Source organism: Caretta caretta, chromosome 3, assembly GCF_965140235.1.
Source record: "Caretta caretta isolate rCarCar2 chromosome 3, rCarCar1.hap1, whole genome shotgun sequence".
Lineage (NCBI taxonomy): Eukaryota > Metazoa > Chordata > Testudines > Cheloniidae > Caretta > Caretta caretta.
The window spans coordinates 87,141,244-87,158,483 of NC_134208.1; the positions used below are offsets into that span (position 1 = coordinate 87,141,244).

Genomic DNA, 17,240 nt, shown 5'->3' on the forward strand with positions numbered 1-17,240 from the left:
AATAATTAAGCAATCAATTTGCAAACATCTAGAAGATGATAAAGTGAAAAGTAACAGTCAGCATGGATTTGTCAAGAACAAATTGTGTCAATCCAACCTGATAGCTTTCTTTGAAAGGGTAACAAGCCTTGTGGATGGGGGGAAGTGGCAGATATGGTATATCTTGACTTTAGTAAGGCTTTTGATGCTGTCTCGCATTACCTTCTCATAAACAAACTGGAAATACAACCTAGATGGAGCTATTATAAGATAGCTGCATAACTGGTTGGAAAATCATTCCCAGAGATTAGTTATCAGTGGTTCACAGTCATGTTGGAAGAGCATAATGAGTGGGGTCCCGCAGGAATCAGTTCTGGATCTGGTTCTGTTCAATATCTTCATCAAAGATTTAGTTAATAGCATAGAGAGCACACTTACAGAGTTTGTGGACGATACCAAGCTGGGAGGGGTTGCAAGTGCTTTGGAGGTTAGGATTAAAATTCAAAATGATCTGGACAAACTGGAGAAATGGTCTGAAGTAAATAGGATGAAATTCAATACGGACAAATGCAAAGTACTCCACTTAGGAAGGAACAATCAGTTGCACACATACAAAATGGGAAATGACTGCCTAGGAAGGAGTACTGCAGAAAGGGATCTGGGGGTCATAGTGGATCTAGCTTGTCTAAATGTTTCTACAGTGTTTCTGTTCAGGCAGTATACTCCTGTTAGTGAAATATGCCACGTTACAATTTTTAGCAGCAGTTAAGATAAAATTAGAGCTTTGAATCTCTCCAAAATGAACATTCCAAAATCAGGATTTATTCAAGAGTCAGCTGTAAAATGAACTTTTGTAACTAAGAATAAATAAACAGATTCAGATCAAATAAGACATGACCCAAACTTTGTTCAAGTCCAAATTTTTCTTGAGATTTGGAGAAAAATGATGCACCATTCTTAATTTGTTTCCTGGTTTTCATGAGGACTGAAATACTGCAAGAAAAGCTGTTCTTGCAGGGTGAACCATTGATGGAAAGCCGAACTGATTTACAGTGGACAGACTCTGCATTTAAATCATTTATGTGCAGAAAGCTAGCACAAGGTCTGTGCATCATTGAAATTGCATTTAAGCCCTATTTTAACAATTTAAATGTTTAAATGTTGTGACCTTTTGACAGAGGGATGAATTTTACCCTCCATGCATAGTGATCATTTTTAGAGCTGATCAAAATTTTTCCAGTGGAACACTTTTCTGTTGGAAAACACTGATTTTATACAGCCGAAATGTTCTTCAGGAATGTGTTAATTCCATCAGAATTTTGGATGGAAACCAGGCCTGCCTGCTTGCTTGGTTTCCTGCCAGCCCTTAGCTCTCCCAGCTCCCTGGGCAGCATGGGAAGGCTGCTGCTTGGAGAAGGGGGGAATGGACAACCCCAGGAGGCAACTGCCCAAGGAGCTAGTTGGGAGCTAGTTGCAAAATTCCATTTTGGTTTTCTTGAAATGGATTTTTCAGAATTTTTCCTCCCACAAAATTTTAATTTTTTTTTAACTTAGCATTCAAATTCGGGACAATTTTTCCCAACAAAACACCATCCTCTTGTGGCCAGTGCTAATCATTTTACCTACCTCTGAAACTGCATTCATCTGAAGTATGGAAACACTGTAGCTTCTCTCGAACCAACAAGGTTACACAATAGTGTTTAGAGTAGAAAGTGACGAATAAATTATCAGTCGGGGAAATCTAGGTAGACTGAGTTGGAATGTAGCCAGGCCACTAAGAAGAATCCTATTCTCACAGAAACTGCTACTGGATCTTTAATTACTATGGCATCAGTTTTATGTGGTCCCATTGTGCAGGGTGCAGGATAGACATATACAAAGGCATGATTTACAAGCTAATTTTAAATAAGACACAACAGGTGAATTTAACTAACAATAGGAAGACATGGAAAAGGGAAGATGAAAGTAAAAGTAAGAACAACATGGTATTTACATCAACTAGCCATGTGCATAACTAGCTGCATAACATAGCCTATTCCAAGACTGCTGTCTGTATTGCTTCTCACACTGGCTGGTATTACAGACATTGTTCAGAATTAGTGTAGTAACTAGTTGGCCACTTTCCAATGGACTGAGACTCCATGAGACTCCCAGCCTCTGCCAAGCAGAGAAGAAATGTAAGGTCAATATTGGACTTGGGAGTTTTGTGTGGTGCACAACAAATGGTACATTGCATACATACTTAGTTACTTGTCTAGTATAAATGAAATGTATTTAGCAGCAATGAGTTTATACTGTTGTGAATTGGGTTAAGTTTTGGTTGGTGTTGGTTGAGTTTAAATCTTGTTGATGGATGTGAATGCACCCTTCAATTAAGATAGCTGTAAAAGACAGTTAAGGGGTGACATCTAAATAAGGAGCCCGTGGAGTCTAGTCAGAAGCTAGTTCCAAGTGTGAAGAGGGTTCCTCTGGGTAGTTTCTGACTGGGTGCGTGGGTGGATGGGTGGGGACAAGACAAGCAGGGCACAGACAAGAAGCTGAGAGAGACTCAGAGGCATAACAAGAAAGCTAAACTGCAGCCTGTAATCATGGTGTGACCTTGGAGAAGCATGGAGAGAAATTCTGAGTCAGCGTGACCCTGTTTGACAAACTAGCTTGTCAGTTTGACCGTGTGCTTGATTGTTTGAAAAGTGTGAATTGGGAGTGCTTTGTTCCAGGTGAGCCTTGAATGGGCCTGACTGTTATAAAAAGCCAGTCAGCTGCAAATCAGCTGAGCGGCAAACAGCAGAGAGGCTAACAGAGGGAGTTTGCCTGGGAGTTCACTGGGGGAGAGCGCACTGAGGCTTACATCTTGCCGGCTTCTCTGAGTAGTTACTACAACTCCTGAGGAAGCTCGTAGAAGGAAGGTAATATGGATGGTGAGCATTCAGCTGTTGTGACCTGCACAGGATGTGCCATGTTTGTCTTTTTTCCACAGGACAGAATTGACTTTGTCTGTACAAAGTGCAAGCTGGTCTCCATATTGGAAGAGAAGGTTCAAGGTCTGGAGAAACAAGTATCGACCCTGCTTTGCATAAGAGAAACTGAAGATTTCCTGGACAGACGTCAGGATATGCTTCTATGGACACAACGTTCTGAAGATTCAGAGCAGGCTGTGCAGCGGGGACAGAAGGACAGTGAAGAAATTTGGCAGCATGTGACCTCCAGAAGAAGAAAGGGGAGCGTCCATGTACCAGTAATGCAGACACAGGTAAGCAACCATTTTCATGTTCTCTCCACAGGTACTAATGCAGAGAGTGGACTAGATGATACGTCTGAGGGAAGTGAACAGAAGGAGACTCCGCCAACTGGAAGGCATGAGATGCACTGTCCTAGGGATGGGGGTTCCACGACCACCGCTCCCAAGGGAAGGAGGCAGGTGGTGGTGGTCGGGGACTCCCTCCTCAGGGGGACTGAGTCATCTATCTGCCGCCCCGACCAGGAAAAACGAGAAGTGTGCTGCTTGCCAGGAGCTAGGATTCACGATGTGATGGAGAGACTGCTGAGACTCATCAAGCCCTCGGATCGCTACCCCTTCCTGCTTCTCCACATGGGCACCAATGAAACTGCCAAGAATGACCTTGAGTGGATCACTGCAGATTACGTGGCTCTGGGAAGAAGGATAAAGGAGTTTGAGGCGCAAGTGGTGTTCTCGTCCATCCTCCCTGTGGAAGAAAAAGGCCCGGATAGAGACAGTCGAATCATGGAAGTCAACAAATAGCTACGCAGGTGGTGTCAGAGAGAAGGCTTTGGATTCTTTGACCATGGGATGGTGTTCCAAGAAGGAGGAGTGCTAGGCAGAGACGGGCTCCACCTAACGAAGAGGGGGAAGACCATCTTCGCAAGCAGGCTGGCTAACCTAGTGAGGAGGGCTTTAAACTAGGTTCACCATGGGAAGGAGACCAAAGCCCTGAGGTAAATGGGGAAGTGGATACCGGGAGGAAGCATGAGCAGGAGAATGTGAGGGGGAGGGCTCCTGCCTCATACTGAGAAAGAGAGATGATCAGAGAGTTATCTCAAGTGCCTATACACAAATGTAAGAAGCCTGGGAAACAAGCAGGGAGAACTGGAAGTCCTGGCAGAGTCAAGGAATTATGATGTCTTTGGAATAACAGAGACTGGGTGGGATAACTGTCATGGATGGATATAAACTGTTCAGGAAGGACAGGCAGGGCAGAAAAGGTGTGGGAGTTGCATTGTATGTAAGAGAGCAGTGTGACTGCTCAGAGCTCTAGTATGAAACTCCAGAAAAACCTGAGTGTCTCTGGATTAAGTTTAGAAGTGTGAGCAACAAGGGTGATGTCATGGTGGGAGTCTGCTATAGATCACCGGACTATGGGGATGAGGTGGACGAGGCTTTCTTCCGGCAACTAACAGAAGTTACTAGATCGCCTGATATCTGCTGGGAGAGAAATACAGTGGTGCACAGATAATCCAGGAAGTTTTTCAAAAGTGTAGGGGACAATTTCTTGGTGCAAGTGCTGGAGGAACCAACTAGGGGCAGAGCTCTTCTTGACCTGCTGCTCACAAACAGGGAAGAATTAGTAGGGGAAGCAAAAGTGGATGGGAACCTGGGAGGCAGTGACCATGAGATGGTTGAGTTCAGGATCCTGAAACAAGGAAGAAAGGAGAGTAGCAGAACACGGACCCTGGACTACACAAACTACAGAAAAGCAGACTTTGACTCCCTCAGGGAACTGATGGGCAGGATCCCCTGGGAGAATAACATGACGGGGAAAGGAGTCCAGGAGAGATTGCTGAATTTTAAAGAATCCTTATTGAGGTTACAGGGACAAACCATCCCGATGTGTAGAAAGAATGGTAAATATGGCAGGTGACCAGCTTGGCTTAACAGTGAAATCCTTGCTGATCTTAACCGCAAAAAAGAAGCTTGCAAGAAGTGGAAAGTTGGACAGATGTCCAGGGAGGAGTATAAAAATATTGCTCAGGCATGCAGAAATAAAATCCCGAAGGCCAAATCACATTTGGAGTTGCAGCTAGCAAGAGATGTTAAGAGTAACAAGAAGGGTTTCTTCAGGAATGTTAGCAACAAGAAGAAAGTCAAGGAAAGTGTGGGCCCCTTACTGAATGAAGGAGGCAACCTAGTGACAGAGGATGTGGAAAAAGCTAATGTACTCAATGCTTTTTTGCCTCTGACTTCACAAACAAGGTCAGCTCCTGTCATAAATATAAAGGGAAGGGTAAACACCTTTAAAATCCCTCCTGGCCAGAGGAAAAACCCTTTCACCTGTAAAGGGTTAAGAAGCTAGGATAACCTCACTGGCACCTGACCAAAATGACCAATGAGGAGACAAGATACTTTCAAAGCTGAGGGGGTGGGGAAACAAAGAGTCTCTCTGTCTGTGTGATGCTCTTGCCGGGAACAGAAAAGGAATGGAGTCTTAGAACTTAGTAAGTAATCTAGCTAGATATGCGTTAGATTCTGTTTTCTTTAAATGGCTGAGAAAATAAGCTATGGTGAATGGAATGTATATTCCTGTTTTTGTGTCTTTTTGTAACTTAAGGGTTTGCCTAGAGGGATTCTCTATGTTTTGAATCTGATTACCCTGTAAGGTATTTACCATCCTGATTTTACAGAGGTGATTCTTTTACTTTTTTTCTTCAATTAAAATTCTTCTTTTAAGAACCTGATTGCTTTTTCATTATTGTTAAGATCCAAGGGTTTGGGTCTGTGTTCACCTATGCAAATTGGTGAGGATTTTTATTAAGCCTTCCCCAGGAAAGGGGATGTAGGGTTTGGGAAGATTTTGGGGAAAAGACGTTTCCAAGCAGGCTCTTCCTGGTTATATATTTGTTAGACGCTTGGTGGTGGCAGCAATAAAGTCCAAGGGCAAAAGGTAAAATAGTTTGTACCTTGGGGAAGTTTTAACATAAGCTGGTAAAAATAAGCTTAGGAGGTTTTCATGCAGGTCCCCACATCTGTACCCTAGAGTTCAGAGTGGGGAAGGAACCTTGACAGCTCCCATACTACTGCACTGGGTAGCACAGCATGGGGAGGAGGTGACCAGTCTTCTGTGGAGAAAGAAGTGGTTTGGGACTATTTAAAAAAGCTGGATGAGCACAAGTCCATGGGGCCGGATGCGCTGCATCCGAGAGTGCTAAAGGAGTTGGCGGATGTGATTGCAGAGCCATTGGCCATTATCTTTGAAAACTCGTGGTGATCGGGGGAAGTCCCGGATGACTGGAAAAAGGCTAATGTAGTGCCCATCTTTTAAAAAGGGAAGAAGGAGGATCCGGGAAACTACAGACCAGTCAGCCTTACTTCAGTCCCTGGAAAAATCATGGAGCAGGCCCTCAAGGAATCAATTCTGAAGCACTTAGAGGAGAGGAAAGTGATCAGGAACAGTCAATATAGATTCACCAAGGGCAAGTCATGCCTGACTAATCTAATTGCCTTCTATGACGAGATAACTGGCTCTGAGGATGAGGGGAAAGCAGTGGACGTGTTATTCCTTGACTTCAGCAAAGCTTTTGACACGGTCTCCCACAGTATTCTTGTCAGCAAGTTAAAGAAGTACGGGCTGGATGAATGGACTATAAGGTGGATAGAAGGCTGGCTAGATCGTTGGGCTCAACGGGTAGTGATCGATGGCTCCATGTCTAGCTGGCAGCCTGTATCAATCGGAGTGCCACAAGGGTCAGTCCTGGGGCCGGTTTTGTTCAATATCTTCATTAATGATCTGGAGGATGGTGTGGATTGCACCCTCAGCAAGTTTGCAGATGACACTAAACTGGGAGGAGAGCTAGATACGCTGGAGGGTAGGGATAGGATACAGAGGGACGTAGACAAATTGGAGGATTGGGCCAAAAGAAATCTGATGATGTTGAACAAGGACAAGTGCAGAGTCCTGCACTTAGGAAGGAAGAATCCCATGCACCGCTACAGACTAGGGACCAAATGGCTCGGCAGCAGTTCTGCAGAACTTAGGGGTTACAGTGGCCAAGAAGCTGGATGGCCAATGGCATTTTGGGCTGTATAAATAGGGTCATTGCCAGCAGATCCAGGGACGTGATCGTTCCCCTCTATTCGACATTGGTGAGGCCTCATCTGGAGTACTGTGTCCAGTTTTGGGCCCCACACTACAAGATGTGAAAAAGTTGGAAAGTGTTCAGCAGAGGGCAACAAAAATGATTAGGGGACTGGAACACATGACTTATGAGGAGAGGCTGAGGGAACTGGGATTTAGTCTGCAGAAGAGAAGAATGAGGGGGGATTTGATAGCTGCTTTCAACCACCAGAAAGGGGGTTCCAAAGAGGATGGCTCTAGACTGTTCTCAGTGGTAGCAGATGACAGAACAAGGAGTAATGGTCTCAAGTTGCAGTGGGGGAGGTTTAGGTTGGATATTAGGAAAAACTTTTTCACTAGGAGGGTGGTGAAGCACTGGAATGCGTTACCTAGGAAGGTGGTGGAATCTCCTTCCTTAGAAGTTTTTAAGGTCAGGCTTGACAAAGCCCTGGCTGGGATGATTTAGTTGGGGATTGGTCCTGCTTTGAGCAGGGGGTTGGACTAGATGACCTCCTGAGGTCCCTTCCAACCCTGATAGTCTATGATTCTATGTATGCTAAGAAACCCTTCTTTTGTTTTTTTTGCTTCCTCCTGCATTGGGAGAAGGAGGACTGTGTGCATTCCTTGTAAATAATCAAGATTGCATCAAAGAAAATACCAGAATCAATTGTCAATTTCTATTTCCAATTTTAACAACCTAGAAGGCCCTGAATTTTGATTAGCTGCTCAGGTCAAAATAACTATAGTTAAGACAGTACTGTACTGCCAAAAACTACAGTGAGACATGAGCTTTAGTTTACTGATATGTGGTAATCTGTATTTTCAAGGATACATGTGTGCAGTAGAAAGATGTGTGGGTGTGTCTTTCTATATATGTGACACCAGAGATCTCAAGCACCAGTCCTTTTCTTGATATATCCATGTAGCCTAGATAGCCTATTCAGATTCTGCAAAATCTAAACTATTATTAAAAAAAATAATAATTTTTTTTAATAAATAATTTCTAGCCTTCATGGTTGCAAAGAAAACCTTCTAAATGTGATCAGAGTGTAACGAATATAGAATTGTCTTCCTAAGTGTAAAGAGCTTGAATCAAAGAGTCAACAGGTGTAAATTACCTAGACACTCACTAATCTCATTGGGCATTTAACTCTGAATCCTAATAATGACATTTTAATTACCGGTGATATTACAAAATTGCTGATCTTTTTAGTGGATGAAATGGGGAATGGGGCAAGAGTGAAGCACTATATTTGTACTATACTATACTTTAACTACACGATAGTATATATTACTAACACAATACAATACCTGTACAGTTTTTAGCTGTTCTGGCATCTCCATAATAACCAGGAGCACATTGTTCACACTTGAACCCTGTTGTATTGCTCAAGCAGTTGCGGCACTGGCCTGTCACTTCATCACAATCCTCGAAGATTAGGTTAGGATCTGAGTTTCCACTGCAGTCACATTTTTTACAAGTGCTTCCAATCAGCAAGGGATTTCCATAGTAACCTGGAGCACACCTGAGAAGAAATCCAAGCCCAAAGATGATTAATAATGATCAATTTCCCCTCTGCTGTATCATTTTTCTGTCCTTATTAGGCCACCAGGAATTGATGGTGACATTCTGCAAGTGCTAGTGAACAAAATTTAAATTATGACAGATGTTTTGTAATCTAATCTAATTATAAATCTATCTAGGGATTTATAGCTCTGTGGCATTGAGGAACAAGTACTGCATCTAGAACACTTCTAGTTCATGATTACTTCAGTCCATATTTTTTTGTCTGTTTCTTTAGCAATGAAAATGTTTGTTACACAGTGCTTTTTGAAAGCATCACAAAACTATCTTGGCAGGTCACTCAGCAATTCTGGTGTTTATTTTATTCACTAACAGCTTCGGACTTCATGAACTATCTTGCATTATATGGGAGACGGGCCGAGGAGGTCAGCTTTCATGTTGCAAAAACAACCCGGGGAAGTCCAGATTCAGAGTCCATTTTATCTCCTCTATCTAAGTTCATAGCAGAAAGGATCTCTGTAAAATGGTTTGGTGTTTGCCAATCTCTATGATAGAGCAACTGGAGTTTTGCAAAACCTCAGTTAGATTTTGATAAAACCTAAACAAGATTTTACTCAAATCCACATTTCATTTTATCAGTATGCTACAAACTTGGGAGATTTGGGCAGATCGTTCTGATTTTGGCCTCTCTCTACATTTGTTTGGTTTGTTTTTTTTTTTTTGTGAAAGAAGAAAGGAGTTCTGATTCCCTTGAGCTTCCTCATCAGTGCTTTGACTATACTCACATCCTAAACTCCCACAATAAAATTGTACATAAAATGAAAAGCATTTCCATATAATTCAAACTGACTTTAAACTGCTTGAATTAATTGCCTTTGTCAGTGAAGTGCATGTCCATGTGCACAAACTACTAGGATAACCTGACAGTAAGAAAAATGGTCTGTCATTTTGGTGACTTAGAGATAAATAATAAAGCCAGGCTCCATGGTTATGTGTCACCATAGCAGCGATCTGAATTCAGTTGTAATGATATACAGCCTGATTCTTCTCTCATCATCATCAGTTTAGCTCCACTGTTTTCCATGGAGATACTCTCAATTTACACTGGTGTGAGGGCAGAATTAGGCCCATAGTGTCTCATCCACATGGACCCAAGTTTGGAGTGAAAAGAAATTGTGTTCAGCTTCAGGAGTTAGGGACAGTATGTCACTTGTGCCACTTCTCTGCATCAAAGCGTGGCAGTAACTGTTTCCGGAGGGAATTTTGCCATGGTATTCACCCTTCCAGTTCAATATTGCTAGTCAAGCACAGGCATTCCATTGGTAAAGATAGCAATGCTGCGATCCAGTCATGCTGAAAGTCTTTTAAAGGCTTTTCACACCCTCAGTTAGTACCAGCTAGTGGAGCTAGCCAATATTTTTCAAATGTCAACAACATTCTGAAGTTTGAAATATAGACAGGAAAAAATTCCTCTAATTTTTTGACCATCAGTAGAACTGGTTGAATTTTTTTGTATTTTCACATTTGTCCTTAAAAAAAAAAAAAAATCTAGTTAAAATCTAGTTAGAGGTTTTTCATGTGGTCACCCATCTACTAGTAAGTGTTGTGTGACTACCAAATCGTTTCATATGGGCCACCGAACAAAACTTCAATAGAAATAACACTTGGACACTGCTAACCTGAGCTAGATTTAAATTAATGGCCTCCAGGTAAAAGACTCTATATGCCATTACCACAGGACATTCCTTATAATGAAGATGAGGTGCTCAGTTTTTCTTCTCTGAAATACACTATTCAGTTGAAGTGCAGCTTCATACATGACAGAAATGTGTACGGCCATGCAGTCTCATTCCCACTCATGTGTTTGTGGGCATGGAGGTAACTGCTGTTTTTTATGACTGTCTGCCTCACTTCTATTAGCCATAGCTTATCAGCTGGAATAGCTGTTTAAAATGGACAGAAACGTTCAGAGCTGAAAATGTGCATGTGTCACTTTCACTTCCCCATGTCACATAACATTGACTTGGATTGCATCCAACTCCTCTGAATGGTTGGCACTGAATGAGAAAAGCAAGGAAACTTGGACAGAAATACACTGCTCCATCTCCTTACTTTATGTCCCAAGGAAAGCTGCAAAGAAAAGGCCTTCTCCATTCCTGTCATGTCCCGATAAATGACTCTTCACTGCTAAATAAAAATATTTTCATTTCCATGTGATTTTTCAACGTCTCATTGTTGAAATAATGAAGTTAACAAATTCTCTCTCTTTTATTTCCTGTGATTTTTATTTCCTGTGATTATTGGTGGGTAAGATGTTAACTTCCCCTCCAGTAACCGTGGCAATGGAACCTTTCCTTTATGTCCACCATGGCACTTTTTCTATAGAGAAGCTTGTAATAATTAGAAAATAACAAAAACTGGATTTCATTTGTTACTGCCATAATGCCTCATTTTTTAAAGCCATGAACAAAAGGATTTCACTCGCTCACAACTTTACACTTGGGGATTGTGAGGTCATTTTCACAATTCCTAGCAAAAATCTCCATGGTTTCCCAACATTACGTGTTGGCAACTAACTGAAGAATAAGTCAGGCAGTTCTGTGCCAAGCCTCCCGAGCAGAACAAGAAAACCTCTCACACAGAAGCCAGAGGAAATGAGGCAGCTTGCTTCCCAGTGCACTGCAAGAGCACACATGCTGTTACATCTCTTCACGTCCTGCCGCTTACTACCCTGAAGTGCCAGTCACATTCCTTAGGCCTGTACAGAGGGGTGGGAACACGGTCTGATTCCACCTTGGCCCTTTTGAGGTCCTGGGCAGTCCCCAGGGAGCAGGAAAGTAGGCAGGGATCAGTACTTGTGCACTTCAGAGTGCAGGGGCTGTAACATGGCTGTTACATAGGAAGGGAGTGAAAATCTTTGTGCTCCACCCCCACTGTACACCATGTCAGGGGCACGCATGACATGGGCCTAAAGTAACATTTACATGTGATCTTGTGGTAATTTAAGGTCAAAAACTGAAAAGTGCCAGATTAGCAACCTTTATCGGTCTTCCATGTCTGCACATGTGGTAGAGTCCAAACAGCCCAGCACTGCCCTGGACATGTATCCCCTCACCAATATAAAGGATCTCCTATGGGAGAGAGTAGGGGCATGCACAGGGTGGGGGGGGAAGCAGAGGCACGGGATCCCCCAATAATCAGCAGGGGCACAGAACTCCTCTGGCCCCGGGGCCATAGCAGGTGCTGACAGCTCCTCCAGCCCCCGGGCTTTGTGGGGAGAGTGAGTGAGTGAACTCCTCCAGACCCGGGGCCACAGGGAGGACAGCAAGCTCCTCTGGTCCTGGGGCTGTGGCCGGGGCACAGAACATGCCCCTCGAAAAGTTTCAAATTTTTATTCCTGCACACTCCCCGGGGAAAGAGAGAAAGTCACTCTCCACACCAACTGAATCACTAGTCTGACAACTGAGATTACCAATGAAGAATACTAGCTAGTGCTCAGTGAGAGGGTCCTCTTGGAACAGGATGGTGACCACCACCTCATTTCATCCAGGCCCCATATATAGCCATCAGAAGATAAAGACTTTTCATTGCTGCCGACATAGATTGGATTGCAATTAACAGCCTAGAAGAGAAAAGATCCATCCACCATTACTAATCACTTAACCAACTTGCCCTCACTGACTTGGGCTAACTGCTTTCTTCTTCCTTTCTTCTCCTTTGCCTGCTCTTATCTTTTTCCTCTGGTACACGAAAAGCAGGCCAGTGGCTCTTAGAAACCAGATAAAGTAAGTTTACATTATCCTTTTCTGCCACTCTGAATAGAAATATGTCTGTTACCCTTTCCACAGAACTTCATTCATTTGTAGTCTAGTGTGACATTTTAATAACCAGTGAGAAATCTTACCAAGCTTTTAATTGTCTATATTGTCCTACGTTTGCATATATGACATTCCAGAAGAATAACAGTATATAGTCAGACTGGAAACAAGTTTATTTCATTTTTATGCTCTCCATCTGCAGTAGCTTTACTTGTAAAATTGTAACTGTGGCCACTTTAAAGGTTCAAAAGGTAGTATATTGACACTTTGAGTTACTTGCATTTACAAGAAATTATTTTATTTAGGAGGTAACTGTAACTTTTACTTTGTGACAAAATCTCATTTGTTTCCTTGCTCTTTACACACAACTCTCTCCTTTGGATATTTGGCATTCATTTTTCCCCTCATTCATAGTCCAGTTATGCACTGGTTGCACACAATCTTCCATTGGAGTTAATCGACTGAATTCTCTGTAACACCAGAGATCTTACTGGGTACAAAGGATGGGATGGGGAGCCAGAGCCAGATGAGGCCTCCATATCTTGTGCTACTTAGCCCCGTTGTAAATTAGAGCAACTTTAACTTATATCCTCAATGACCTTATGCAAGTGGCAGCGTAAAGGGGTCTCCATTGACTTCAATGGAACGTCACATATTAACGTCACACTTTCACTGTGAATAAGCATAACAGAAGCTGGTACTTCACAAGATTAAATTGTGTTGTACTATATAGCTCTGTTTATTTGTATACATTGTCATTCTTGATATGTAGTAGCAGAAATTGTTTGAGGACATATAGACAATCTGACAATCTGAGAGCTTGACCAGGATTGCTCAATTCACTTTTTATTGAGATGTATCATTTGAAATGTATTCCAAGTTTAAATAATAAATATATATCTGCTTGTTAATAATTTGATCAGATATTATGATTTCTCTCTGGTTCTGAAAAAAATTCACTGGTAGAACTACCATTTTTTTTTTTTTTTTAAGGAAAGGGGATATAGGAGGCATATTGCTAATTTTAAATTCAGCTGCTAGTTGTATCCAGCATACTACAATTCTGTTCCTTTGAAGAAGCTAGTTTCATGAAGATAAAATGCAATACCTAGACAAAAAATATAAAATGCAGGTCTTTCTCCTGCACCTGTTGAAGTCAGTGGCAAACTTCTATTGGTTCCAGTGCAAGATCAGGCCCTTAGGCAGACAGACATAATATAAATCACTGAATGTCAAGCACAGAAAAATTCTCCCCAGTGTGTGAAACTCTCTTAAGGGCTTTGGAACATTGGCAAACTTGACCAGCCATTCATACTGCTAGTCTGCTTACCTTTCACAGTTGGGTCCTGCATAGTTTTCTTTACAGACACAGCGCACTACCCCACTTTTCCTGTGACAGGAAACTGCAAAACTAGAATTGCATATAAAAAAAGAATCAATCAGGGCAGCCAACACTTATTAATAGCCTATGTACACATGCTGTATTTTGTGAACATTTGTTATTTATATAACCTTTGGGCCAATCCTACTTGGTGCTGAGTGCCCTCAGTTCCTACTGAGGTCAATAGGAGATGAAGGTACACTACACCTGGTCTTTTTATTTTCACCTATAAAAACCATGCATACCTACGGCACTATATAAATTGTAAAAAGATGCAGACTTCCTTCTTGCAGCCTAGTTCAGACACACTTACATGCTTCTATACATATATTATAAATAAGAAACTTGCGTTCTTTCCAGAGTATACAGTGATTCTTATATTTCCTGTGAACTTGTCTCCTCTATTTTATTTCAGAATGTTTAAACTAACATGTTGTTTTTGAAATATGTTGGATCAAGTTCTTTGGGAACTAAAATCTTATATTTAACCATAGGAAAGGTACAATAGGAAAGATACAGTACAGGCAGCGGCAGTGTAAGTTTCCTTACACAATCCCCACAGACTGTCTCAAAGGTGTCCTGTAGGAATCAGAGTAGATCCTCAGATGGTGTAATTTGGAATAGTTCAATTGATTTCCATTGAAGTCAATGGAATGATGATGATTTGCACCAGCCAGGGATCTACTCTACCACCTCCAGGAGATTAGTCTACAAATCTATTCAACCCTTGGCCTCTGCTGAGACTGCCAGCCAGGGTGCCGGTTTGTGCTGCTTGTGGTGGGGGTTCTGTGCTGGGATTTTTAACAGTATGTTATTCTAACATCATAGCTTCCTTTACCCCTTGTGGTCTTTAATTTTCAGAATCAAGTTTCAGTTTCTTAAAATAAACAAATAACCACGTTACAATATGCAAAACAAAAATTATTTGAAATGTAGGTTAGCCCCTAAAAATGATCACAACTTGGTTCGTAAAGACAGGAAAAGTACCAAACCTTGCACAATTGAATCAGGGCGATGTGTCTTAGATACAGTTACAGACAAAAATGGGCACACAATTCTAAAGACATTCTTAGTGAGTATGGAAAATATGGGGCCAGATTCTCTCCTGCACTGACACCCATTCAGCATGGGCAGGGAGCAGGAAGGTTGTCAGGGAACCAATTACAGCTCCATGATTCTTTAACTGCATGCTCCTTGGTTCTTGGCCTAATCTTATTCTAATTTATCTTAGTTGGCTATTGCCCTCAAAGTACTGTGTGCCAGCTGAGAACTAGCAGGGAGAGCAGAGCACCACAAAGTATACTTTTCCCAACACACTGCCTTTGCCTGGATTAGTGAGTGGTTTGTGTAGGAACTGGCTCTGACAGCTTTATGCCAGTTGAGAGCTCCCCTAACACAGGGACATTCTCAGTTGGGCATATGTGGCCAGATTCCATCCCCGTTGTGTAGCTCAGGCTATACAAAGGGGCCAAAACAGGGGATGAGAATCTGGTCCATGTACTTGTCCCAGGAACAAGCAACAATAAAAGTGTATAAATAGTTCCTTCACTGTTTCTGTTCCCATCAGTATTTCAAAGCTAATGTTTTCCAGAGTAAAGTCAACGATCTGTTGGCCTTGTTTGGAGACATTTATACAACCAGACAGAATTTAAAATGAGACTCTCTTGATGAAATTCCCAGATTATCTTCTATAACATTTTCATGTGAACATGCCAAGAAAATTATAATACTTTGGCAGTTTCCTCTCTTCCGGTATACAGGCTAATTCCTTAAAACATTTGAAGTTATTACTTTGTGGATTTAAGTTATGAAGTATGACCAAAGTCTTCCTGGGTCTTTATATTTCTTTAGGGTTTTTTTTAAAGGTCATAACATTCCCTGAGGTTTAAAATTAAGTAACATCTGCTAGCCTCCATCCAATTTTTCCAAAGAGATGTCATTTCACTTAATGGGAACTATTACAAAAGTTCCCAGGATAGCAGATATGAAGATATTCTGGCCAGACAAAAAACTAAAGCCATACAAATGAATCTCAAGAACAACAGTGGATCTAATGATTCTGTCAGCTTAGAGATTTGGATGCAGAGTTGGTCTGTCTGTTTGAGTGTTATGAATCCATTGGTTATGTTATTTCTAGGGATAAAACTTTTGTTGAAAAATGGAGAAAGCAATATCGTCTGTATATTTCCTCTTTAAAGCCTTGGTAACTTCTTGGTGGAGGCACCTTCTTGTTTTACTATAAATAGAGTAAGAATAAGGTGAAATGATAAAAAAGAAAAAAGGATGTATCTCTCTGAACCCTGTTGTTTGAGCCTGAAGATTACAACATAAATATAATAATTTATTATTTATTGTTTGCATATCAGTAGCTTCTAGAGCGGGGTGGGCAAACTTTTTGGCCCGAGGGCCACATCTAGTTGGGGAAATTGTATGCAGGGCCATGAATGTAGGGCTGGGGCAGGAGGTTGGGGTGCGAGAGGGAGTGTGGGGTGTGGTGTGCAGGAAGGGGCTCAGGGTGGGGGGTTGGGGTTCAGGAGGGGTGTGGGGTGTGGCAGGGGGCTCAGGGCAGGGCGTCAGGGGCTCAAGGCAGGGGTTTGGCGTGCAGGAGGGGGTAAAGAGTGTGGAAGGGAGCTCATGGAAGGGGGTTGGGTGCAGAAGGGGGTGCGGAGTGCAGGAGGGGGCTCAGGGCAGAGGGTTGGGGTGCAGGAGGGGTGTGGCGGGGGCTCAAGGCAGAGGTTAGGGGGCTCAGGGCAGAGGTGTGGGGTGCAGGAGGGGTTCAGGGTGCGGGCTCCAACCTGGTGCCGCTTACCTCAAGTTGCTCCAGGGTGGCAGCAGTGTGCAGTGTGCTAAGGCAGGCTCCCTGCCTGCTCTGGCCCCACGCCACTCCCAGAAGTGGCCAGTATATCTGGCAGTGGCTCCTGGGGGTGGGGTGGGGCAAGCAGCTCTCCCTGTAGGAACCACCCCTGAAGCTGCGATTCCATGTTCCCGGTCAATGGGAGTTGTGGGGGGCGGTGCCTGCAGGTGAGGGCAGTGCACGGAGCCATCTGCCCCTCCCCCCCCCTCCCCCCCCGGGGCTGCAGGGACGTGGTGCCAGCCGCTTCTGGGAGCCGTACTGGGCCAGGGCAGGCAGGGAGCCAGCCTTAGCCCCACTGCGCCACAGGGCTGGCAATCCTGCATGCCGGATTGAAAGCCCTGAGGGCCGGATCTGGCCCACAGGCCGTAGTTTGCCCTCCCTTGTTCTAGAGGCCTCACCTGAGGTCAGGATCCCTGTGTGCTAGGTGTATATACAGACAGTCCTTGCCCATTACAGGCAATCAGCATTTAAACACCAATATGTTGCAAAATGGGCTATGATATTATTACTTTGAGTTCTGGGCTTCGTTCGCTCTAGTAGTCTGAAATAGGAGAGGAGTCAAGGTAGTGGGGACGGGTATGGCAAGACAATAAGTTTTTCATCACCAACAACAGGC

At 43.0% G+C, this 17,240-nt stretch overlaps 1 protein-coding gene across 1 annotated transcript in view; it reads right to left on the bottom strand.

Moving 5' to 3' along the window:
* LAMA4 (laminin subunit alpha 4) overlaps nucleotides 1–17,240 on the bottom strand; it is a 145,870-nt gene that overhangs the window by 77,778 nt on the left and 50,852 nt on the right. Inside the window, exons 4-5 of the mRNA XM_048844760.2 lie at nucleotides 13,720–13,800; nucleotides 8,358–8,572 (exon numbers count right to left, since the gene is read on the bottom strand). Coding sequence (XP_048700717.2) covers nucleotides 8,358–8,572; nucleotides 13,720–13,800 — 296 coding nt within the window. The remainder of the gene's footprint in view (nucleotides 1–8,357; nucleotides 8,573–13,719; nucleotides 13,801–17,240) is intronic.